A 26,298-nucleotide genomic window follows, 5' to 3' on the forward strand; every position below is an offset into this window, starting at 1 on the left:
GCTTACTTTGCATGGGTCACCACAGCATTCCAAATTTCTTAGTTCACGGCACAGATCCGTTTATTTAACCACTGCCTCACAGCAATAAGTAACATGCACCATCTAAAAAAATGAAACGGATGGCACACCTTGTTATCAGCATAACACTGGAGTAGTGGGGCTGCAACACAAAACAAGACACAGCATTTTAAAATGTCTGTGAAAACCAAACCAACATTAAAAACTACTGCTGAATTTAAAGAAGAGATGGGACACACGCTCGCAACATACTGTAGTACTTTTCTCAGTGGAGTTGTGATATTCTACTTTGCAATTTATACCAAAAAAAATAAAGTAGTCATCACAACAGGAAGACTGCAGCTTTGACATTCTGATTTTCATTTTATCAGTTAGGTTATCCATTTTTAACAAAATAATGCTAATTTGTGATAGTGAGAGGAATTCTGAAATATCCTGAATTATGTCGTGACATGGGGAGAGGGGTCTGGACCAGAGCTCTGCATTTTATACATTATAGCAATGGAGATGCATACACTATTAAAAAATGGGGCACATACTGTTAACAACATACTGCTACCACAGTGAAGCTATGACAAAAAGATGTAATATAATTTTAAAATGCTTGTAGAAATCCGCACTTGTCATTATTTTTGAATTAACTCTATACTGAAATGCCTGATTTTGGGGGGGGACGGGATGACGACAGCTGACTGAAGTTGTGACATTCTGTATTGCACTTTATAGTAACACAAAAGTAACACACAATATTTTAAAATAACTACAAGAAAGCAGCATTTAGAATTATAGCACTTTTCTATTTCAGGTGTGACATTGTGATATGCAATCAAGGCAAAAAACAAATCTAAAAAAAAACATTTTGAACAGCAATACTTTGTGGTAATGAGTGCCCGTCTCAGTAGGTGTACAGGAATAAAGTTCTGATTATGACACAGGTGATCAGAATTTTACTAAGGGCTTGGTCACCTGTAGGAGTTGGCATTATGAAGAGGAATAATGAGGCTCAGCCTGCTTGCCTCTGTTCAAGGGATGGGCTGGGTATGAAATTTGGTGTGGCTGAGTCAATCTTTGCAGTCCCAGTGGAGACTGATGCACACCAGCTGGGCTACGAATGCGGGCAGGTTTGGGCAGCACAGCCACTTGTGGGAGGTGGATGGAACTTTTACACCATACCTTATAGCATGCAGTAGCCTGTCATGAGCATCCTAGAACACTATGGTATTGCTCTGAGCTAGTACTTTAAATCATAATATGTTCTGAGCAACCAGGGTGACTCTGCCATCCTCTCACCTGCAGTGTTATTCACTTTGACATCTAATAGGGGTGGTGGGGGGAACTGGTTACCCTGGCTGTCAAGGTTAAAACAAAACTTGCAGAAATGCTGTATGTGAACAGAGGTTAGGTTGGACTAGTAGGAGGCACTGCATCACCACAGTAAGTTCAATTCAATACTCTGCACACTGATCTGAATAACAAAAAAAATAGTGTGGTAATAAGCACTATTCAGAAATACCAGAACTGTGACATTTTTCTTCTATGTTACCATGATGAAAAGACAGGAAATATGATACTCTCCATCTCATTTTATAAGACTGTGCACACATTGTTAACAAACCTGGAGCTATTATAACCCCATGTGTAAAAATGGGAAAATGAGTTGTGAATAAATTAATGAAATGCAGTTCTGAAAATATCAAACTAAGCTTCTCTGACTGGAGCTGGAAAATTGGGGGGGGGGGGGGGGACAGTCCTGATTTTGTAAAGCACCTTATAGCACCAGAGAATTAACATACAGTATTTAAAAAAGGCTAAGCATGGTTATAACATAATACAATATGATGGACACACCATATTCTTAGATGCCTGATTGGATGGAGTGGGGTAGGGGCCCTGACTGGAACTATGACATTTTATAGTACACTTTATGGTAACAGAGAAGTAATATACAGTTTAAAATACTGCAGGAAACATTTGGCACTGTAACATGCTTCCCACTGGAGTTGTTGCATTCTGCTTTGCCACTTTGTAAAGCACCTTATAGCACCGGAGAATTAACATACAGTATTTAAAAAAGGCTAAGCATGGTTATAACATAATACAATATGATGGACACACCATATTCTTAGATGCCTGATTGGGTGGAGTGGGGTAGGGGGCCTGACTGGAACTATGACATTTTATAGTACACTTTATGGTAACAGAGAAGTAATATACAGTTTAAAATACTGCAGGAAACAACATGTGGCACTGTAACATGCTTCCCACTGGATTTGTTGCATTCTGCTTTGCCCTCACACTTCCCCTAATTCTGTCTTTCACACTGTAATCATAGACCACTGCGTGCTACGGCTTTCATTATATACATTTTTTGTTTTACTTACCACAGCCTACCTGCAATGACCATTTAACTAACTAGTGGGTTACAAAACACCCTTTGGGAGCCATGTCTCAAAACAAATTATGAAAGCATTCCTGCTTGCTGTACCACCAGTCTGAGTGATCTAGTCTTCTGACTACAAACTAAAATTACCCATTAGTTGTTGTTGTCTTTCAGCTTTTCCCGGTTACTTTTACCATTTTACTACTATCTTGTGAACTCTTTCTTTCATGTGCAGCCCTTGAATATGCTGCAGGTAAATACTGCAGTACAAAAGCTGACTTTTTTCAGTGTTTCACAATATTTCACACAAATGCATCTTACCTTATCATGCACTTTAGTTACAGATCATATCATCTTGTCAAAAATCACAAAAAAGGAACTAATTAAGTTTCAAACTTAAAGAATGAAGCACAACAGTATAAATAAGATCACCTCAGCTTTATTTACACAATCGATTACTTGGTTCATTTTCAAATATGGATTATTCACAAACCAATATATACACTATAATCAAAGACATTGAACACTGTTTGGTCTATATACAACATGTAACAAGTATCAGCAGTAGTCAGTAAATTATCCTGGTCCTCTGTGGTCTTTTACAACCAAGGGGGTGACAGGGTTCCTTCCTTTTGCACCTATTCATAAAAACACAAACAATTAAAAAAAAGCAAAACAAAGGGAAAATACAGACAGTCTCACTACTGATTTAAATTTGAAATGTTTTCAAATTTTACAAGTGTGATTGTTTAAGGAAGACATTTATTCTATGCAATATTTTCAAGATCATCAATCAAATTATTAGCAAACGTGAATGGAAAATATTCAGATATTAATAGTGTAACTAGAGCAAACAGCTGTCCTTTTTAAACTAGATAAGCTGCGTAGATAAAAGTTATACAAGATATTTATTGCAAAGCTGGATTTTTGAATTTTGTAGCAAAATTACATTAAGTTACTTGGCTGCATACAAGTGCTTGCATCTGGCATAAGAATTTCAGCAATCAAACACCAAAAAGTGTGAGAGCACACTCACTTGTGTGTAAAAAAGCAGGCAATATTTTTGCGCATTCTCCAGTTCTCCCATATCAACTACTCAACTCTTCACATGACAGGAATAAGATCTGCTCAGGCATGTTACATAGATCTCCATGATTAAAAAGAACAACAGCCCCAAAATGGTGTAGGTAGATTGGAAAAACAGTGGATTTGCTTACACAGACCACAAGGAAGATCCATCATTATGAAAACTGCCTCAGATAACATTCCAGTCTTACTTCACTGAGTCCCTTGAAGTAGATTTGTGTAATAGCTTACATAACTAACAGCATGTTCAAGGTTATGTAGCCCAAAGCCTTCAAAAGATCTCTGGCCATCATGTACTCCCTGTTGCTTTGCAAGAAGGAAGATCCTAGTGTAAAGGACTTCTTCTGGAGGTAGGCCTGCATTCCTCCATGTTCAAGGTTACTTCTTGACCCTGTCAGGGATGAGGTCTAGTTTAGGAACAGGGAGTGAAACCTCAGAGGTTGGAAGTAGTTTATGGTGATGTTGAGACTCTCCAAGAATTAGCATTGTGATTGAGTCTGCCTAGGTATGGATACTTGAGGAACTCTTTCAGTCTTGGAAAAGCTACCACTGGGATGTGCATTTCATGAATACTCTGGGCACGTTGCAGTCTCAAAAGGCCAAGTATGTACATTGGTAACATTGGACTCTGACACTGAATCTAAGAAATTTGCTCCGCTTCTTATGAAATGGTAAAATGCTATATGTACATAAGCATCTTTCAGGCTGAATCAAATCAGGAAGGCCAAGGGAGAAGAAGTGGGATTAATGATTGGCAGGGTAAGCATCCTGAATTTGGGTGCTCGCAAAAAAAACAAACTAAAGTCTGGGTAGGTCCAGGACTGTTCTCCATGGTCTACTAGAAAAGTGCAGTTGTGTACACTTACCATAAATGTAGATGTTCGAGTGTATTCACTGTTGCATTCATCACATTTGGGTTATCTGCTTGCAGTAGCCCTCAGTCAGCCTGATTATCAAAGTCTTGGGTCCTGCGTTTGTTGCTGTCTCATCTTCCATATCGTCAGGTAGTCAGGGGTATAAAGCATGCAGCCGACACCATTACATCAGTTTTTCTTGCCCCAGATGTCAGGTGTCCCTTAATGGGAAGCAACTAAATATATATACAAGGTTATACCTCCAATAAAAAAGCAAATACACCAAAAAACTTTAAGCATAGTAAAAAAGAAAAGAGGTATAGCCAAAAGAAGTCAGGGGGCTGGAGGGAGGGTAACCAGGACTGCAACAATGAATCCACTCGAACATCTACATTTATGGTAAGTGTACACAACTGTAATATGTTCTTCGTGTTTCACTGTTACAGTCATCACATTTGGGTAGATTCCCAAAGCTAAGGATGGGAGGAAGAAATTAGATAGCATTAGGACCAGCTACAAAGCCCTGCAAGACTGCAGTGGCAAAGCCAGCTCTAGCTTTAGAGAAAATTGGCAAATGGGTGAAAGAATGTACAGAACTCCAGGTAGCAGCTTCTAGGATGCCCCTGGTACGGACACCTCTGAGAAAGGCTGTAGAGGTAGATGCAGCCCTGGCTGAATGTGGTCTTATCCCTTGTGGGATAGGTTTTCCATGGTGCTTACAGCATTAATGAATGCAATGGCCTATCCATTTAGAAATGGTTTGCTTTGAAATGGCCTTCCCCTCTGCCCCTGCAGCAAATGCCACCAGCAGCTGTTCAGATTTCCTGAGAGGTTTAGTCCTGTCCAAGTAAAATTTAACTTGTCTGTGCACATCTAAGGAGTGCAGTATACATTCCCTTTTGTTCTGTGGATTAGAAAAGAAGGTTGGCAAATGAATGGACTGATTAAGAGCCACAGTGGATACTACCTTGGGCATGAAGGAGGGATTGGTCCTGAGGGACACCCTGTCTGCATGAAAGATGATGAAAGGCTCCACTACCATAAGGGCCTGTAATTCAGACACCCTTCTTGCTGAAGCGATGGCTAAAAGGAAAGCTGTTTTCCAAGAAAAGAATTTCAACTCTGCACTTGCAGCTGGCTCAAAAGGAGGTAGAGTGAGTTTTTCCAATACAAAGTTAAGGTCCCAGGCTGGAGTAGGGGCTCTCCTGGGTGGTCTTAAGTTCTTGGCCCCTCTGAGGAACTGCTTGAGCAGTGGATGAGAGAAGAGGGGTAGTTCTGTGCTGTAATGAGCTGAAATGGCTGAGGCATGAATTTTGATGCAGGAAAAGGAAAGGCCCTTGTGAAGCATCTCAGTTAAGTATTGAAGAATCTGAGGTAAATTGGGCACTGCTGTGCCCATCCCCTGAGCTTGGTTCCAGGAACAGAATCTCTTCCATTTTTCAGCATAAGATTTTCTAGTACTAGGCCTCCTTGCCTCCAGAATGACATCCAACACTTGTTTACTGAGGGATGGTAATGGAGAGATCAGGGAATTAGCCAGGCTGCAGGTTCAGGGTTTGAAGCTGAGAGTGCAAAATCTGCCCCTCCTGCTGGGACAGCAGGGTAGGGGTCTGAGGCAGGTGCCATGGTGCCAACAGTGACACACTTCGCAAGAGGGGGTACCAGTGCTGGCGTGGCCAATCTGGTGCAATAAGTATCGTCCTTGGTTTGTCCTGTTTGATCTTTAGTAGTAGATTTTTTCCAGGTGAAGGACAGGGCATCCACTTTCCGAGCTTGTTTGTGGGGAGTCCTTGTGCAGAATTTCTCCAATTGGTAGTTCTGGGGGGAGGCAAACAAGTCTATGTCTGGGCTCCCGCATTTGTTTATCAACATGTTGAATGTCTTTGGTTCCAGTTTCCACTCGTGTGGATCCATAAGATTTCTGCTTAGTTCGTCTGCCAGCGTAATTAGCTTTCCGGCAGGAACTGAGCCTGTAGATGTACTTGGTAGCTCAAGGCTGTGTTCCACAGAGCCATGGCTAGTCTGCAGACAGGGTATGAGTCGGTTGCCCCCTGCTTGTTTATGTACCACATAACAGTGGTGTTGTCTGTCTTTACCATTAATTGTCCTGGAAGAATGTGGTCCTTGAAGGCTGTCAGAGCATTCTGTACAGATGACATTTCTTTTTGACTGATATGCAGGTGCATTTGACTTGGGTTCCATTTGCTCTGAATGCACTTCCCTGGCAAGTGAGCCCCCCATGCAGAGTCTGATGCATCTGTTGTTAGTGTTTGGGCGGCAGGGGATAGAGTGAATGGCAGTCCCTTCTTTTGGTGGCAGGCCTCTGCCCACCAAAGGAACTCTAACTGTAGGCAAGGTATGATACGAATCATAGCTTCTAGATCCTGAGAATGTTGACACCATAGGCTTTTTAGATATCATTGTAGTTTCCTCATATGCAGTCTTGCATATGGAATTAGGAGAATGCAGGAGGCCATGAACCCCAAGGCTTGCAGTATTTGTCTTGCAGATAGCAGGGTCTTTATGACCATTAGTTTGAAGTAAGCTGTCAGATGAACTTGTTTCTCTGGCGTGAGGAAAGCCATCTGGGAAGTTGTGTTCAAGCTTGCTCCCAGGAATACAATTTGTTGGCAGGGTACAAGATGTGATTTATTTTCATTTATGGTGTACCCCACAGAAGTTAGCACCTTTTGTATAAACAACAGATGATTCAAAAGTATGTCCTGGCTTTCTGCCTGAATTAGACAATCGTCCAGGTATGGGTATATCTGAATATTTCTTTGCCTGCAAAATGCAATGACTGGAGTTAGGTACTTTGTGAATATCCTGGGCACAGTAGATAAGCCAAAGGGCATTGCAAAGAACTGATAGTGCATGTAACCTGCTTTGAAGCGTAGGTATCTTCTGCAAGACTCCCTGATTGGGATGTGCAGGCAGGCTTCCTTTAAATCCAGTGTTGCCAACCAGGCATCCTTGCCTAGCACAGGAAGCAACTGGTGAAGAGTTAGCATCTTGAATTTTGGGATCACCAAAAAAGTGTTTAGGATAGAAAGATCCAGGATAGGATGCCAGGAGTTGTCTTTTCTGGGCACCAGGAAAAGTCTTGAGTAGAAACCTTGTCCCCTTTCCTCCTCTGGGACAGTTTGAATAGCCCTTATACGTAAGAGAGAGAGAGCTTGCTTTTGAGCCTCTGCCCACTGATTTGGGGGTAGATCTGGCCAACCGTTTGGGGTTGGTAAAGTGTGGAAGTGGAATCTGTATCCTTGGGAAACTATATTTAAAACTCATTTGTCCTGGGTAATGAGTTCCCAGTTTTTTGCCTGCAGAGCAATCTTTACCCCTAAAGGAGCAGTCAGTTGAGAAGGGCTTGGAAGTTTTAAAGTTAAGTCACTGAGACAGTTTACCATAGGGGGGTGTCTTATTACTCCCTGCTTTGGAAGAGGGAGCCCCCCACTGCTTAGTCCTGTGTGTACCTTGGGACTGAAGCCTGGGTGTTCTGCTGGTTCTGGGTTTGGACTGAGATGGCCTGGAAGAGGCAGGAAAGGACCAATTCTTAGAGGGCCAATGCCTACTAAATCTTGGAGGCTGTACTTGCAGGAAATCTTTAACAGTTTGCATAGATTTAGCTTTTTCCTCCATCTTTTTAAGTACTTCTTCTGCTTTGTCGCCAAACAGGCGGTCCTGATTTAAGACAGCATGCAGCAATTTAGCTTTAACATGATCTGGCAAAGATTGCTCTTTAAGCCAAGCATGCCTTCTAAGTACAGACCCAGTGACAGCAGCCCTGTAAGATGCCTCTAGTTAATCAAAACCACATTGCAAGGTATGTTTTCCAACTTGTTCAGCAGAATGCATTAAATCCTGTAAATCCTTATTTTCAGCACAGTCAGGAATCAACATCATTTTCTGTTTAAGCAATCCAATAATATGCAGCTGATACTTTAACATATGAAACTGGCAGTTCAAGGCCTTAATGGCCAAAGTTGCAGAAGTGCATAACTTCTTACCGCATCTATCCAGTGCCCTGGAACCTCTATCAGAGGGGCTAGGATTTTTGGCAGTAGTAGCCTTAATGCCCTTGGGTCCCTGTGAAATGGTCTGAGGATCCGCAGTAGGATTTTTAAAAAGGAACTTGTGAGATTCAGGAAAGGTAAGGAGTCAGGGGCCAAGCTAAGATTCCAAAAGGCATAATCAACAATGTCCAGTATAGGGGGGATAGCTAAAGGCCTGTGTTGGGGCAGGAGTAAGAAATCTCTAAGCCTATTTTTTAGAATCAGAGTAATCCTGGCCTTCCCAGCGAAAATGCTCCCTAAGAGTATGCAAGGTTTCACCAAAAGAGAAATCCTCTGGAAGGGAAGCAGAGGGAATAGAGTCCACTGCATCAGAATCCTCATAGGTAGACAAGGGTAAATTCTGGTCATCAGAGGAAACAGAAATTTCAGAATCCTGATCAGAAGAATCAAAAGCAAATTCAGACCTAGGTCTCTTAGAGGGGGAAGGCTGGCTTCCCCTGATTAAAGTAATAAGGTCTTCAGCCATTCTTATCATTTTTTTTTAGGCATAGAGGCCTGTCCATGTGGTCTGGGCATCAGTTTTCTAGGAATGGATCGAGTTTTAGGCCTTGAAGAAGAAGAAGATGGCATTGGTTTAATATGCAAGTCAGTAGGCCTGAATACACACTCAGAAGCCGTTGCCTGCACAGCGGCTCCTGACCCATCCAAGGTAGAGACATCCATAGGTTCACAGCTGAAACATCTCGCAGCATACTGGACTCCGCATGGATCTCAGTAGAGGCCTGCGAATCTGAAGTAGCGGGTATCAGGGGCTGCGAAAGCACCTCACTGCATACCAGCGAACTGGCGACTAGCTTAGGAGAAGCTAAATTGGCAGCTTTGGACCTAGGTGGCCTGTCTCTGTCTTTATCTTTGCGTTTTTTCGGAATGTCGCTAGTCGATTGGCTTACTGAAGCCATATCTGGGTAATTGAACTGAGTACCAAAATATTTAGAAGCATAAATATACCGACAACAAATAGTTTGTTGTTTAAATAAGGCACAAAACCGACAGCGAGGTACGTCATGGTCAGGGCCAAGGCAAGGAATACAGTACGAATGAAAATCTTTATGAGGTATTTGCTTTCCACAAGAAATACAATTATTGACTTTTACTGACATCGGTTTAGAGCAAGAAAAAGTTTCCCCAATGGGGTACTTAGCTTTAGTTGTAGACTTCGGTTCTGAAACTCAAAAATGAAAATTTCAGGAGTTGGCTGACCGACACTTGCAAACTGCTTCTGCTTCGGGCACTGCACGACAAGAAAGACTGATGTAATGGCGTCAGCTGCATGCTTTATACCCCTGACTACCTGACGTTATGGAAGATGCGACAGCAACCGAAGCAGGACCCAAGACTTTGATAATCAGGCAGACTGAGGGCTACTGCAAGCAGATAACCCAAATGTGATGACTGCAACAGTGAAACACGAAGAACATCAGTGATGTCCCTTCCCAGGAGTGGCCAGCCTACAAAAATTTCCCCAAGAGTGCAGCGACGATTCATCCAAGAGGTCACAAAAAAACCCAAAACAACATCTAGAGAACTGCAGGCCTCAACTGCCTCAGTTAAGGTTAGTGTTCATGACTCAACCATAAGAAAGAGACTGGGCAAAAATGGCATGCATGGCAAGGATCATGGCAAACCACTGCTGACCAAAAAGAACATAAAGGCTCGTCGCACTAAACATCTTGATGATCCCCAAGACTTTTGGGAAAATATTTTGTGGACTGATGAAACAAAAGCTGAACTTTTTGGGAGGTGTGCGTCCCATTACATCTGGCGTAAAAGTAACACAGCATTTCAAAAATAGAACATCATGCCAGCGGTCAAACATGGTGGTGGTGGTGTGATGGTCTGGGGCTGCTTTTCTGCTTCTGGACCTGGACAACTTGCTGTGATTGATAGAACCATGAATTCTGCTCTCTACCAAGAAATCCTGAAGGAGAATGTCCGGCGGCCATCAGTTAATGACCTCAGGCTGAAGCGCACTTGGGTTCTGCAGCAGAACATTGATCCAAAACACACCAGCAAGTCCACCTCTGAATGGCTTAAAAAAAAACAAAATAAGGTTTTGGAGTGGCCTAGTCAAAGTCTGGACTTGAATCCAATTGAGATGCTGTGGCATGACCTTAAAAAGGCGGTTCATGCTCGGAAACCCTCCAATATGGCTGAATTAAAACAATTCTGCAAAGAAGAGTGGGCCAAAATTCCTCAACAGCAATGTGAATGACTCACTGCCAGTTATCGCAAACGCTTGATTGCAGCTGTTACTGCGAAGAGTGGCACAACCAGTTATTAGGTTTAGGGGGCAATTACTTTTTCACATAGGACCATGTAGGTTTGGATAGTTTTTTCCTTAATAAATAAAATCATCACTTAAAAACTAAATTTTGTGTTTACTTGGGTTATCTTTGTCTAAAATTTATATTTGTTTGATGATCTGAAACACTTAAGTGTGACAAACATGCAAAAAATTAAGAAATCAGGAAGGGGGCAAATACTTTTCCATTGCACTGTATCTATGAATCTATAAAAAATGTGTTTTGCAACTACAGATTTAGATCACAGCAACAATAATAAAAACATTGATCCAAATTAGCTTGACACCCATATCAAACATTTTGGAAAAGTAATTAATGCACCGTGGAGGCTTACATTCACCATCATCTTCCATGAACTTGTTTACTAATTTGCTCTCATACTTAAGTAAATGGTCCTTCAAAAATAACTTTTTATACCTAGCTGATTTCAGTCTTGATTGGATAAGGTCACTTCACCATAAACTTATGCATTCAAATTCCCTAGCTGGCCTTACTCATCTTGTTAACTCTCTTACTTATCCCATGTCCTTTCTCTCACCCTCTCTTTCAGGACTTAATTAGATATCAGACTGACTAACGTATTCCACTGTTATACCAAAAACAATTAGTGATCACTACACCGCATTTACAATACTCAAATCCACTTCAAAGATTAGTTAATGGTCATTCATTTTCACCTGAAACTGAAGTAACTCCCTTTAACTTACTGTCACTAACAGAGTGGTGTCCACTGTAAAACAGAGATAATGCTAACAATGCACTTCAGTATTTTAATTCTATATGCCACTATTCAGAATAGTTTCCATCCTGTTAGGAAATGCTGGGTTCATGGAAATAACTGTTCTTTGCTCTCACACAAATTTAAGTACTTTAAGCAAAGTGACAGCCCAGAAAGTCTGGAAACAAATCTGCCCACAGACTCGGATATAAAGTTTCACTCTATATAAAAAGATCAAGTCTGACCATTATATTCTGGACATAAAGTCTCCCAATCAAACTCTAAAATGCAGTGGACTGAAATGAAATCCCAAATCAGAAAGAACATTCTTCTTTCAAACCACCTTCTGCTCACACTAATTCAACATCCCACTCAAAAGCAAACTTACTAAATGACCATCTTCATCCTAAGTCTCCCTAAGCCTCCTTCACTTCCTCTTCAACTTTAGTGAAATAAACTACTTCATTTTATACGTTCATAGGTAAGTACTAGGCCATCTGCCCGAGGGTATCTATAAGCCTACAAAAAACACAAAGAGTAAGCTGAAAACACACCAAACAGCCAATACTTAATCCAACGAAAAATTTCTTTTATTTCTTTCCCAAAAGACCTGGTACCTCGGCAACTCGCCTTCAAAGGATCACAATTCAATGTAGCACAATGGCAATATTTATATAAACACTAATTGGATCAATTAATCAATTAATTATGTAATTACTTCCAAAAAGGAGGGAAAAAAACTTATACATATTTAAAGTGATCACACCATATTTAAATAAATATTCAAATAAATTATGTACATACTGAATATACTAATTATTTATTTTATTTAATAATATTATGTATAAATATAAACATATTATTCTGTTATATGATTCTATTATATAATTTTTATTATCAGAAAATATTCCTAATGTTAATTAATTCATCAAATCATTCATCACATTCCTAATTCTAAATTAAGTCCAGAAGGTTTTAAGGTATTGAACTTCAAAATCATCCTGGTTTCTAGCTCCAATAATTTATCACAAATATTGTCACCTCTACAACAGAAAGGTTTACCCAAGATGCTGAATTTTAAACTATCAGATTTACCTTCATGAGCTTCAAAGAAGTGTTTAGCAACTGGGCTAGATAAATTTAAATTCCGAATATCCTTTAAATGTTCTAGAATTCTAACCCTGACCATTCTTTTTGTTTGTCCAATATACCATATGTTATTACAACTACAAGTAAGTGTGTATACAACACCAATAGATTTACAATTAAAGTGGTGCTTGGGGTAATGGTTAACATTATTAATAGACCTGACATCAATAATTCTATCACATAAACTACAGGAACCACATCTGAAGGATCCCAAATCAGTAGTATGAGAAGTTCTTTTTATTAAGAGGTTATTATTTAATATTTCTTTTAAATTCTTTCCCTTCTTGTATGAAAATGTTATGTGATCAGGAAAAAGCTCACCTATATAGTCATCCTCACTAACCAAATGCCAAAATCTCTTAATTGTAGAGACAAATTTTTCAGAAAAAGCTGTATACCTAGTTACAAAAAATACCTCTTCCACGTCTCTATCTTTTTTGGTTAAATCTGAAACATTCCTTTCTGACTTCCTGAATGTTTTATACTTATTCATAACATTATTCATACTTGTAAATAGTTGCTTTTTTTCATACCCTCTTTCACATAATCTAAGAAATACCTCATTCAACTCATGATCCAACTCAGATTCTATACTAGTATGCTGATATATTCTTTTAAATTCTCCATGAGGCAAAGCTCTTAACAAATGGGGGGGATGCATGCTAGTAGCATGCAAGAACATATATCTATAAGCCTAGCCAGAATGTGTTGGCTTTCGCCGCCCCCTTAAATTAGTTTCCTGTACAGAACAGAGCCCTAAAATGTGTTTCAAAGCCACTTCCCCAAAAACTGTAAAAAAATCTTTTAAAAATAAGATGCGTTCCTCATAATTAATTTTATCTTTACTGAAATGTCTTTAAAAGCCTGTAGCCTGCAACTCTACACCTTTACCTTACATATTTAATTTCTCCTTCACCACCATCTCCACCCTAGCAACCTAGAAACCTATCATTCCTGTCTCCAAATATAATACTCACTATTCTCCTGAATGCTTTCAACTGACAGCTCCCCTCAATAAAAATGTTTGCAAAATCAATTCATAAGCAATTTTTCTCATACATTACAACTGCTATATTCAAATAAGCCTACCATTAATACTTATATTACTTTATTTCATGTCACCAATTTTATCGACACCACTATGGACAGCCTGTGCAATATTCAGATTTAGAGAATGCTTTATCTGTACAGCAGCACACTGATTGGAGAAAGTACAGTTGTGTACACTTACCATAAATGGAGATGTTCGAGTGTATTCACTGTTGCAGTTATCACACTTCTCCCTGCAGGTAGCCCTCAGTCGGCCCGAATACCAGTCTTGGGATTTCTGCATCGGATGCTGTCGCCTCTTCCATGATGTCAGGTCATCAGGGGTATAAAACATACAGCCAACGCCATTACATCAGTTTTTCTTGCCCCAGATGTTAAGAGCCCCCATAATAGGAAGTTATTACATGGTGTGGAACACCTCCAATAAAAAGTAAATACCCCTGCCATAAAAGATGGCCATAAAGAGGATAGGTAGAAAGGACAGAGAAAGTCAGGGGGCTGGAGAGAGGGGAAACCAGGACTGCAACAGTGAATACACGCAAGCATCTACATTTATGTAAGTGTACACAACTGTACTATGTTCTTCGTGTTTCACTGTTGCAGTCATCACACTTGGGTTGATTCCCAAAGCTAAGGAAGGGTGGAGGCAGTCAAGAAGTGTTAGGGCTGACTAGCAGGCCTTGGAAGACTGCTGTAGCAAATCCAGCTCTGGATTTAGAAAAAAATAGTTAAGTGGTAATGCTTGGTGAAGGTGTGTACAGAACTCCAGGTTGCACCTTCTAGGATGTCCCTGGTAGGGACTCCCCAGAGAAATGCTGTAGAGGTTGAAGTAGCTCTAGTGGAATGAGTTCTAATCCCCAGAGAGGTAGGTTTTCCATGGTGCTTATAGCAGAAATGGATGCAGTGTGCTATTCATTTGGAAATGGTTTGCTTCGAAATGGCCTTGCCCTCTGCTCCTGTAGCAAAGCTGACTAGCAGCTGGTCACATTTTCTGAAAGGCTTAGTCCTGTCAAGGTAGAACCTGAGCTGTCTGTGCACGTCCAAGGAGTGCAGGATCCTTTCCCCTTTATTCTGAGGATTAGGGAAAAAGGTTGGCAAATGGATCGGTTTAAAGCCACACTGGATACCACCTTGGGCATAAAGCAAGGGTTAGTCCTGAGGGAAACCCTGTCAGCATGGAAAATAATGAAGGGCTCCACCGCCATTAGTGCCTGTAGCTCAGACACTCTTCTTGCTGAAGTAATAGCTAGAAGTAAAGCTATTTTCCAAGAGAGGAATTTTAACTCTGCTGAAGCAGCACATTTAAAAGGAGGAAGTGTGAGCTTCTCTAGTACAAAGTTAAGGTCCCAGGCCGGGGTGGGAGCTCTCCTAGGGGGCCTTAAATTGTTAGCTCCTCTCAGGAACTGTTTGATGAGAGGGTGAGAAAAGAGAGTTGTCTCAGTATTATAATGAGCTGAGATGGCAGAGGCATGAATCTTAATGGATGAGAAGGATAGGCCTCTGTGGAGCAGCTCTGCTAGGTAATCAAGGATTTGAGGTAAGGTGAGCACAGCTGTGTCCTTTCCTTAAGACTGACTCCAAGAACAAAATCTTTTCCACTTTTCAGCATTGGATTTCCTAGTACTAGGCCTTCTAGCCTCAAGGATGACGTCCAGCACCTGTTTGCTGAGTAATGCTGGTGGTGTATTCAGGGGATAAGCCAGGCTTGCAGGGTTTAAGGTTTGCAGCTGTGGATGCAAAATCTGTCCCTCCTGCTGAGGCAGCAGGGAAGGTGTCTGATGTAGGTGCCAGGGTGGCACTGTTGTCAGAATGCGTAGGAGTGGGTACCAATGCTAGCGTGGCCAGTCTGGTGCAATAAGGATTGCCCTTGGCCTGTCCTGTTTGATCTTGAGTAGTACTTTTGAGAGTAGGGGCAGAGGAGGAAAGGCATAAATTGAGAGGTTTTCCCATGTAAAGGATAAGGCTCTGCTGTGAGGGTTCCTGGTGCAAAATTTGCTCAATTGGTGGTTTTGGGGGGAGGCAGAAAGGTCCACCTCGGGGTTAGAAGTTTGAATGAGTTGGGTTCCAGTTTCCACTCGTGAGGGTCCAGTAGATTTCTGCTTGCCTGGCAGGAATTGTGCTTGTAGGTGCACTTGGCTGCTCAAGGCTGTGTTCCACAGAGCTATGGCTAACCTGCAGAGCGGGTAAGAATGAGTTCCATCCTGCTTGTTTATGTACCACATAACTGTGGTGGTGTCTGTCTTTATCAGGAGCTGTCCTGGAAGGATAACATATTTGAAGGCTGTCAGAGCATTCTGTACAGCTAGCATCTCTTTTTGACTGATATGCAGGGGAATTTGTTCTGGGCTCCATTTGCCTTGAATGCATTTGCCTGCCATGTGTGCCCCCCATGCATAGTCTGATGCATCTGTTGTCAGGGTTTGGACGGCGAGAGGTTGAGTGAAAGGAAGTACTTATTGTGGTTTGCATGCTTCTGTCCACCAAAGGAACTCTAACCTTATACAAGGTATGATAGGAATCAGTGTTTCCAGGTCCTGAGAATGTTGACACCAGTGACTTTTTAAGTACCATTGAAGTTTCCTCATATGCAGTCTTGCATATGGAATTAGCAGAATGCATGAGGCCATGAACCCTAGGGCTTGTAGTATTTTCCTTGCAGATAGCTGGGTTTTGGTGGCCATTAGTTTGAAATAGTCAAATGGACCTGCTTTTCTGGAGTTCTGGAGTGAGGAATGCCATCTGGGAAGCTGTGTTCAATCTTGCTCCCAGGAATACAATTTGTTGGCTGGGCATCAGTTGTGATTTCTTTTCATTGATGGTGTATCCCAGTGAAGTTAGAAGTCTTTTTACAAATGCCAGGTTCTGAAGTAGCAGTTCCTGACTGTCTGCCTGAATCAGGCAATCGTCCAAGTATGGGTAGATTTGAATATTTCTCTGCCTGCAGTATACGATGGCTGGAGCTAGGCATTTTGTGAATACTCTGGGTGCAGTATATAAGCCAAAGGGAAGTGCAGAGAACTGATAGCGCATAGAGCCTGCCCTGAAATGTAGGTATTTCCTGCAAGACTCCCTTATGGGGTTGTGCAGATAAGCTTCTTTTAAGTCTAGGGTGACTAACCAGGCATCCTTGGCTAGCATAGGAAGAAGCTGTTGCAGTGTTAGCATTTTGAATTTTGGGACCACCAGAAAGGTGTTGAGAATTGATAGATCCAGGATAGGGCACCAAGAACTGTCTGGAGTAGAAACCCTGTCCCCTTTGTTCTACTGGAACAGGCTAAACAGCCCTGATATGGAGAAGGGAAAGTACTTGCTTTTGAGCCTCTGTCCACTGGTTTGCAGGAAGGTCTGGCAACCCGCTTGGGGTTGGCAGTGAGTGGAAGTAGAATCTGTATCCCTGGGATACAATGTTTAGAACCCATCGGTCATGAGTAATGGACATCCAGTTTTTTGCATGAAGGGTGAGTCTTCCTCCTAGGGGCGCAAGTACTTGGGCATGGCCTGGAAGTATAATTGGAAAGTCATTGTGAACTTTTTCCATAAGGGGGTGGCTTACCACTCCCTGGTTTTGAGGTGGAAACACTCCATTGTTTAGATCTCTGCATACCCTGAGACTGTAGTCTTGGTGGTCTATTTCCCCTCGGTTTGGACTGAGAGGGACAGGAAAGGACCAGTTTTTGAAGCTCAATGCCTACTGAATCTGGGTGGCTGCACCTGTAAGAAATCTTTGACGGTTTGCATAGATTTAACTTTTTCTTCCATCTTTTTAAGAACGTCTTCTGCTTTTGTGCCAAACAAACGCTCCTGATTTAATGGAACATCTAGTAATTTTGCTTTGACATGGTCTAGTAAGAGTTGTTCCTTTAGCCAAGCATGCCTTCTCAGTACAGAACCAATGACAGCAGCCCTGCAAGATGCTTCTAAGGCATCAAACCCACACTGCAAAGTATGTTTACTAACTTGGTTTGCAGAATGCATTAACTCTTGTAAATTTTTATTTTCTGCACAATCTGGAAGTAACACCATTATTTGTTTAATTAGTTCCATAATATGTTGCTGGTACTTCAACATGTGAAACTGGCAATTCAAAGCCCTAATGTCAAGAGTTGCAGAGGTACATACCTTCTTACCCAATCTGTCTAAAGCTCTAGAATTCCTGTCTTAACGGGTAGGGTTTCTGGCTGTAGTAGCCTTAATGCCTTTAGGTCCCTGGGAAATGGTCTCTGGATCCGCAGTAGGATTCTTAAAGAGAAATTTGTGAGAGTCAGGTACTCTGTAGTACCTGTCAGGTTTTCTAGGAGCTGGTGGTAAAGTGTCAGGAGTAAGACTGGACTCCATGAAGACATCATCTACAATATCCAGGACAGGGGGTATAGCTAGAGGCCTGTGCTGAGGCAAATCTAAAAATTCCCTGAGTCTCTTTTTGGACTGAGGATAGTCCTGGCATTCCCAGCGGAAATACTCTCTTAAGTTATGCAAGTTTTCACCAAAAGAAAAATCCTCTGGAGGGGAGGCAGAGGGAATGGATTCCTCTGCATCTGAATCCTCATAGGTAGATAAGGGTATGTCCTGGTAATCAGAAGAGTCAGAGTCATCAGACTCCTGGTTTGTAGAATCAGAAGGAAATTCAATTCTTTGTCTTTTAGCAGGGGAAGGCTGGCTTCCCCTAATTAGAGTAATAAGGTCTTCACCATTTTAAGCATTTGTTTTTGTGGCATGGGAGCTTGAGCATGAGCTTTAGGTGTCGGTTTTCTAGGTGTAGTGTGAACTCTGGGCCTGAGAAACTCTGTAGGTTTAGTTGAAAATGAAGTTGCCGGCTTAATATGAATATCGGTAGGCCTGAATACACCCTCAGAAGCCGGTACCTCCACAGCTGCTCCTGACCCATCCAAGGTAGACACATCCGCAGGTTCCACAGTCAAAGAAGCATCTCGTGGCATACCGGACTCCGAATGGGTCTCAGAAGAGGCCTGCAAATCTGTAGAAGTGGGCATCAGGGGCTGCAAAGGCACCTCACTGAGTACCGGCGGACTGGTGACTAGCTTAACGGAAGCATCGTCGGCAGTTTTTGACCTATGCGGTCTGTCTCTGTCTTTGTGCTTTTTCTGAAGATTGGTGGTCGGATAGCTTACTGAAGCCATTTCTGAATACACAGAATGAAAGAATTTACCTACAAAAATAGCCTGACGCCGAATGGTTCGGGCATTAAACAAGGCACAAAACTGACAGAGAGGGACGTCGTGGTCTGGCCCTAAACAGGTGATGCAGTAACAATGAAAATCTCTGTGAGGTATTTGCTTTCCACAGGCAAGACAATTGTTAATTTTTTCTGACATCGGTTAGAGCAAGAAAAAAGAATCCCCAATGGGGTATTTAGCTTTAGAAGACTTCAGGTTTGAAACTCGAAAAACGAAAATTTCAGGTAGCGGCCGACTGGCACTTGCAAACTGTTTCTGCTTCGGGCTCCTTCAGACTGATGTAATGGCATCGGCTGCATGTTTTATACCCATGACGACCTGACATCATGGAAGAGGTGACAGCATCCGATGCAGAAATCCCAAGACTCTGGTATTCGGGCCGGCTGAGGTCTACTTGCAGGCAGATAACCCAAGTGTGATGAATGCAACAGTGAAACACAAAGAACATCGGATGTTCTCCAGCAGGATGTTAATGTACAGGTAATGCTTGCTGAAAAACTAGTCTACTGTTTCACAGCATATTAAGGTGCTGTGAAGCTCATCAGTAAGGAAGCTAATGGTTGCCATTATTTTACATTCACTAAGCAGCACTTGTGCTGTTTAGTGAGTGTACGATTAAAATGAACATTTAAAAAAAAAGAAAGAAAAAGTGAGTGTGCTTCTGTGTGTGTGTTTAAATTTCTGTCTGCATGTATGAATGTAAGTTTGTCTGCATGCATGAAAGTGGAAGAGTATTGTGTGTATGTGAGTGAGTGAGAGTGAGATCAACTGACTAGTGGTAACTGCAGTTAAGAGGTATATATCTCTCTCAACCTCTTAGCTCAAGAAATCTGGATAAAGCCTAAAATAAAGGGGACACCATAACTCTCAACTGTCCAGATTTTTATCTACTGTTTATCAGATTGTTCCAGATAAAATGTGTGGTTTTCTGGCAAATCGTACAGGACCTGACATCACTAAATGGTGACATGCATTTGAGTTTTACACCTCTTATCCTTTAGAAAATGCATGCCAAAACAAATCCCGTTACTATAGCAGCTTTTTAAGTTTAGAACAGCAATATTTAAAATCTGTCCTTTATTTTAGACCTATGTCCCACCATTATTTTGTAAGTTGTCCAGATTTCTTGAGCTTAGAGATTGAGAAGTATGGGGGAACAAAGGCTTAAAAATAGGAACAGATTTTAAACATTGCTAAAATAAAATCAGAAAGTTGCTAGACTAAAAGGACTTGTTTTACCATGCATTTTCAGAAGGAAATAAATACTCTCTGAAACTCAAATGTATTTCATTATTTATGGACTTCAATCCCCAATGATTGCCAATAAAACCACAAATTTGACGAGTAAGGGACCAAAATATCTGGACATTTTTTGAAAATCTTATAATTTGGATGTAAAATACTTCCTCCAACACCATTTACATATAACAAGATAAAAATTACCACAAACCAAGCCAGCTGAAGAGCATCTTGAAACCAAATATACACAGTCAATAATCCAAATCAGCAAAGACACACCGAAGACCAGTATCCAGCATAAAATCAGATTTATTAAAGGTTATCAAGCGCTTTCGCAGGCTAAGTTGCTTCATCAGAATACAGCATTCAAATCAAGGGCTTGTTAAACTTTTATACAAAGCTACAAACCATTAATTGATCACATGACCATATATATCCCTTCCCTTAAACAAATATACATTTATTTCTCCTTACTCTATATATATGAGCTATACAGAAAAAAAAAAAAATATATATATATATATATATATATATATATATATATATATATATACACACACACATAGCATGCACACACATAAGAAATATACATAAAAGTGTATGTATATAAAATATGTATGTATATAACTTGTATGTAAAGAATAAAAAATAAACACTACAAAAATAATAAAAAAAAGTAGGAAAAAAAAAAAAAAAAAGTTGTATTCTGATGAAGCAGCTTAGCCTGCTAAAGCACTTAATAACCTTTAATAAACCTGATTCTATGCTGGAGTTTGACCATTGGTGTGTCTGTGCTGATCTGGATTATTGACCATTTACATATACTTCAGCAAGTTTGTAACACTAGGCGGAGGAACTATTTTACATCAAAAGTATAACATAATAATAATAATAATAATAGTAATAAAAATAAATAAGTACAGCACTACAATTTTACATCTCATTATCTAAGTGCAATAATGCCCACTAGGGTGTGTGTTAATGTGTAAATAACTCCCTTCCAGGGGATTAGAGGGTCTTCACCTGCGACATCAGGCCTCAGAACACCTCTGGGCAGGCATTATCTATGATGTAACACATACCCTGTTGGGTATTTTTGATTGCTTAAAAACAGCATTTGATTAAGTTAACCACTCTTTACTCACTGAGAAATTCTGCAAAAAAAAAAAACGTCCCTGATAAATCCATTATATACTTTTTGTATTGCCTAACTAATCATTCTATCCAGATACAACTGGCAACACACTCTCTACTCCGGGCTAGTTGCTGACAGGTATAAAAAGAAGTTATGTACTTACCATAATGTTCTATCTATGTTGTCCATTTTTATTCTTCCTCAACTGTTGAGTCTAGATCCAACTGGGCTGTTACTTCAGCTCGTGGCCACCAAAAAGCTCTCGAGCTCCTCCCTTACCCATAATGCACCGACCCCTAACATACCTCAGATCTTGTTTGCTATTTTTAAATGAAATAGAAAGAACTACTATAACTATCCTACAGAATAAGCCATATCTAGACCTCAACATCAAGGACTGTGGTGTCCTTACAAAAATCTTGTTTTTCCAGAAATCCATTGTGAAAAAGGTTGGGGGTTGGTGGGTAGGAAGTTGAGGAAGAATGAAAATGGGTAGCACAGATGGAATGTTATGGTAGATACACAACTTCTTCATCTGATGATGTCAGCTTTCATTCTTTTCACAATGTATGGGACACAGTTCCCAGCTACCTAAATCCGAGGTGGACGCTAAGGAAGGATACTCCTGAGCACAGTTGAGCCAAAAAATGCTCTTCTTCTCAAGACCAGGTCTAGTTTGTAATGAGTAATAAAGTTATGAAGACTGGCCCAAGTTGCAGCTGCACATATGTTGTCCATGGAAGCCCTGGATAGGAACACTGAAGAAGCTGACATGGACCTAGTTGAATGGGCTCTTAAAGGTTTTGGTAAGGATAGACCCAAACTGTTGTAGATAAATGATACGCAATCCGTCGGCCACCTGGCTAAAGTCACCTTTGCAATTGATTTTTCCAATTTGGAATCTGCAAAGGACACAAAATAATTGATCAGTCTTCCTCACATCTCTCTTTCTATGCAGGTAAAAATGTAATTGCCTCTGGGAATCTAATAAATGTAACATACTGTATATTCACCTTTGTTTGTAAGTTTAGGAAAGAATACTGGCATATTAATGACATGGTTAAAACTGGATTCTGACACCACCTTAGGAAGAAAAGAAGCATTAGTACATAATGTTACTCGATCCTTATGAAAAACTAAGTAGGGAGGTTTAGTGGACAATGCTTGAAGTTCTGAAATTCTTCTAGCAGAAGTAATGGCTACTAGAAAAATAGTTTTCCAGGTCAGGAATTTAAGATCACATTTAGCTGCTGGCTCAAAGGTGGAATCAATTATGGCCTGCAGTACTAAATTTAAATCTCAAGAAGTAGATCTTTATATAGTGGTTTTAGCAGGAGTGTGTGGCTCATAAAGGCTTTACAAAGTTTAGATGAAGCCAAAGAAGAACTCTCAAACCCGATATGGAAATTAGAGATTGCTTCTAATTGAATTTTAATGCTACAGAGCTAGCTTCTTCATTAAAAACTGTTGCCAAAAATTCCAGAACAGTTTTCACAGGAGCTGAGAATGGTCAATGTGTTTCTGCTGTGCCCAAAAAATGAACCTTTTCCATTTACTTTTGTAAAGTTTTCTTGTCAAAACCTTATGAGAAGATAAATGTATGTGACAGACCGGAGAAGAGAGCATGGGTTGTCTGGCTATTAAGAGAATTAGAGAAACCATGCTGTTAGCTTGAAGTTTGAAAAATGTGGCTGAATCATGCCCGTCGGGTGAGACAGGAAGTCTGAAATTGGATCCAGAATCCAAGGTGGGTAAAGCAGACAAAATCAAATAAATGGCAACCAAATCTGTTGAGGGCAGTAAGGAGCAATGAGAATGACTTTCTTTTTCAACCAGGCAGCTTTCTGTAGAAACTTGGGAATTAGAGGAGATGGGAGGGTAAGCATAAAGAAGACTGGGGGGGGGGGCAATTTTGGAGTACAACGTCCTTTGATGACCCCCCCCCAAGTTGAGGGATGACAGCAAAGAAGCTGCTGGAGTTGTTGTTTAGGGGATATCCAAAAAGATAGCAGCAAGGCTGCCCCATTGACAGAAAATCATATCTGTCACTTTTCTGTTGAGAGACCACTTGTGAGGTGGTAGAATGGACCTGGTCAGTTTTTCAGTTATCATGTTGGTCTTCCCCAGAATTTGCACTGTTATCAGAAAGTGGTTGGAAGAGCTTACCCATTGCCACACTCTGAGGGTTTCTTGACACAAGGGGTAAGACCTTGTTCCCCTTTGTTTGTTGATGTATCAAACTACTGACATTTAAAGGACAGAGTCTTGGAATACCTGCAATGACAAGAGCACTGCTCTCATTTCCAGGACACAGATATGTATGTTGGCCTCTTGGGGGACCAAGTGCCTTGGACTATTTTCCCCAGGACGTACCCCTCCCCCACCCAATCTGGGAAGCATCCATGGTCATTATAGCCTTGGGCTGAGGGAGGATGAAAGAACAGGCTTGTAGAACCTGATCTGATCAAATCCACCACCAATGGTATTTCTTGCATGCCTGCCATGCGCTGGTAAATAATCAACCATTGTGTTGCTAGCATCCATTGAAGAATTCTCATATGATATTTTGCTAGAGAAACAAATTATGGTTGCTGATATTGACCCAAATGCTTGAAGAATCAACCTGGCTGAAATTCTGGTACTGTGAACTATTTTCCTGACCTGGAATTGATAGTTTGCCCTCAATGAGAAGCTGTTACTGATGCCATGTTGAAAACTGCTCCTATGAATTCCAATGTTTGAGATGGTTCTAAATAAGATTTGTTGTAATTTATGGTTATCTTCAGATAGGAGCAAGTCTGGAGTACCTGATCTCTTGCTCTTATTAGTAGATGCCTGGTCGGGGCGGTAATGAACCTGTCATCTAAGTATGGAAACAATCAAAATCCCTGCAGTCTCAGCTGAGCTGCTACCACTGCCGTGCATTTGGTTAACACCCTTGGGGATGTGGTGAGGCCACAGGGCAGTGCTCTGAACTGGCAGTGACTGGCTCTCAGCCAGAAGCGTAAATACCTTCTGGACTGTCTGTTCATTTTATGTGATAGTACGCATCTTGAAGGTCTAATCAAGCACATCCAGTCATCCTTGCTCAAAAAGGGCAGAATGGACTGAACTGTGACCATCTAAAACTTTGTTTGTTGGACTGACTTATTCAAGTTGCTGAGATCCAAAATTGGTCTCCAGTTCCCTATTTTCTTTGGCACTAAAAAGAATCCTGAGTAAGTTCTGGTCTCTATCTGGTCTGGTGGGACTTCTTGGATGACTCTTTTCACTAGCAGCTTTAGCACTTCTAGTGCTGCTGCTTTCCTCTGGCTGGGTGAAACAATGGGGAATTTGCATACAGACAGAGGTGGAAGGGAAAAGGGAATTATATAACCTCTAGAAATAATCCTCTGCCCCACGTGTCTTTTGTGACATCTAGCCAGGCTCTCTGGTGGAGAGATAATCGATCCCAATTGCCTCCAAAGAGGGACAATTGGGCCTTGTTTCAGGAGCGCTGGTAGAGTCTGTCAGAGAAAGAGTCTCTAGACACTTAGTTCTGCACACCTTCTTTGATCCGTGGGTGGGTGTCTTCCATTTGAGTTCCCTCCTCTGCCCCTGGGGGAAATATCTCCATGTGGACTTTGGAAAGGACCCTGGGACTTTCTGAACCAAGTCTTTCAACCACCTCGTTGATTTCTACAGAAAGTTCTTTGAGGGGGTAAAAAACATACACCCACTGCAGACAGGGTCTTTCCATCTTTTTCACACCTGGAGTGCGTGTCCTTCGCTTTTGGGCCAAACAGCGAAATGTCATCAAAAGGTGCACTGACGAACAAGGACTTGAAAGGGTTCCACAAAATCACAAAAGTGCATCCAGGCATGCCCCCTAATGGAAATGCTTGAAACCACCACCGTTGAGGTACCTTCAGCTGCATGACAGATAAGCCTCATGGATGAATTAGAAATGGATTGAAGGGTTGCAAATGTGAAGCCAAAGAAGTCTGAGTGTCAGCAGTAGTGGTCCCAGAAAGGGATTTTGACAGTTCCTTAATCAAGTCCTTTTGTAGTCTTGTAAAGTGTGTCAGGTAGTTTAGTGACCTAAGGGCAAAGGTCACTGAAGCATACACATGCTTCACAAATCTATCCAACATCCTAGACTCATGTTAGGCGATGGAGAACGGAACTCTGCTCAGCAAGTTCCTTCTTGGTGGTCGTCTCCATGACTATACCATCTATGGGCACCCCCTTACTCAAGAATTCCCTACCTACGAGTGAAGCCAGAATCCGATCTGGTCTCTTGGGGATTCGCTCAACTTTTTATGTTGATGAAATAAAAATGGTACAACACAAGCCTTATAGGAAGCCCACTGCAGTTAACAATTTCATACATGCAACCATTATGCATCCCTCACACTTGATTAGTTCACTGCCTTATGGTGAATTTAAGAGAACTGCAACCAATACTTCTGAATTAAACTTAAAAGAAAATAATTTAGAAGAGACGTTCATTAGGTTACGGAATATTTTTATTTTATTTATTTATTTAACATTTGTTGACCGGGAAAGTCCGACTAGGTTCCACAGATCCTATTTTCAGCGGAGGCCCGGGGAGAAATGTTCCAGAAGCATGCCTTTAGAATAGAGGTTACAATGTACACACACTGTTAAAAGCTAAAAATAAAGTTATGAATACAGGTGAAACGAGTTAGAAATGAATGTTATTCACACACTAGAGAAATTGGAAATATTGAGCAGCATGAAAGGGTGGAAGAAAGATTATTTTGTGTTAGCAGATATTCTAACTTTTCGCCTATTTTGGAGGACATAGTGAGGCAAGCTTGGGAAATAATGACTCATGACACCTCTAGTGGATGTTTGTTGCCAAAACACATAACTTTTTCCTATGGCAGATATTGTAATTTAAAAGAGTTGTTAAATAAAAAAGATTTAAATTCTAGACACTCTCATACCATGGGGAAAAGAGCAGGATCATATGGTTGTGGTAGATGTTCAGTATGTCATAGAGTTAAAAATTTAGATGGTACCAAGATTAATGGTAAACTATACAGGGCTAATGAATATTATAATTGTGATAGTTGTAGTGTGATTTATAACA

At 40.9% G+C, this 26,298-nt stretch overlaps 1 protein-coding gene across 1 annotated transcript in view; it reads right to left on the reverse strand.

Moving 5' to 3' along the window:
- Window positions 1–2,821: 2,821 nt before the first annotated feature.
- Window positions 2,822–26,298, reverse strand: part of SNX14 (sorting nexin 14) — a 1,453,711-nt gene continuing 1,430,234 nt past the window's right edge. Inside the window, exon 24 of the mRNA XM_044067476.1 lies at window positions 2,822–3,036. Coding sequence (XP_043923411.1) covers window positions 2,998–3,036 — 39 coding nt within the window. The 3' untranslated portion in view covers window positions 2,822–2,997. The remainder of the gene's footprint in view (window positions 3,037–26,298) is intronic.

The sequence above is a fragment of the Protopterus annectens genome, chromosome 1.part0 (assembly GCF_019279795.1).
Source record: "Protopterus annectens isolate FY-2018-M chromosome 1.part0, PAN1.0, whole genome shotgun sequence".
Lineage (NCBI taxonomy): Eukaryota > Metazoa > Chordata > Ceratodontiformes > Protopteridae > Protopterus > Protopterus annectens.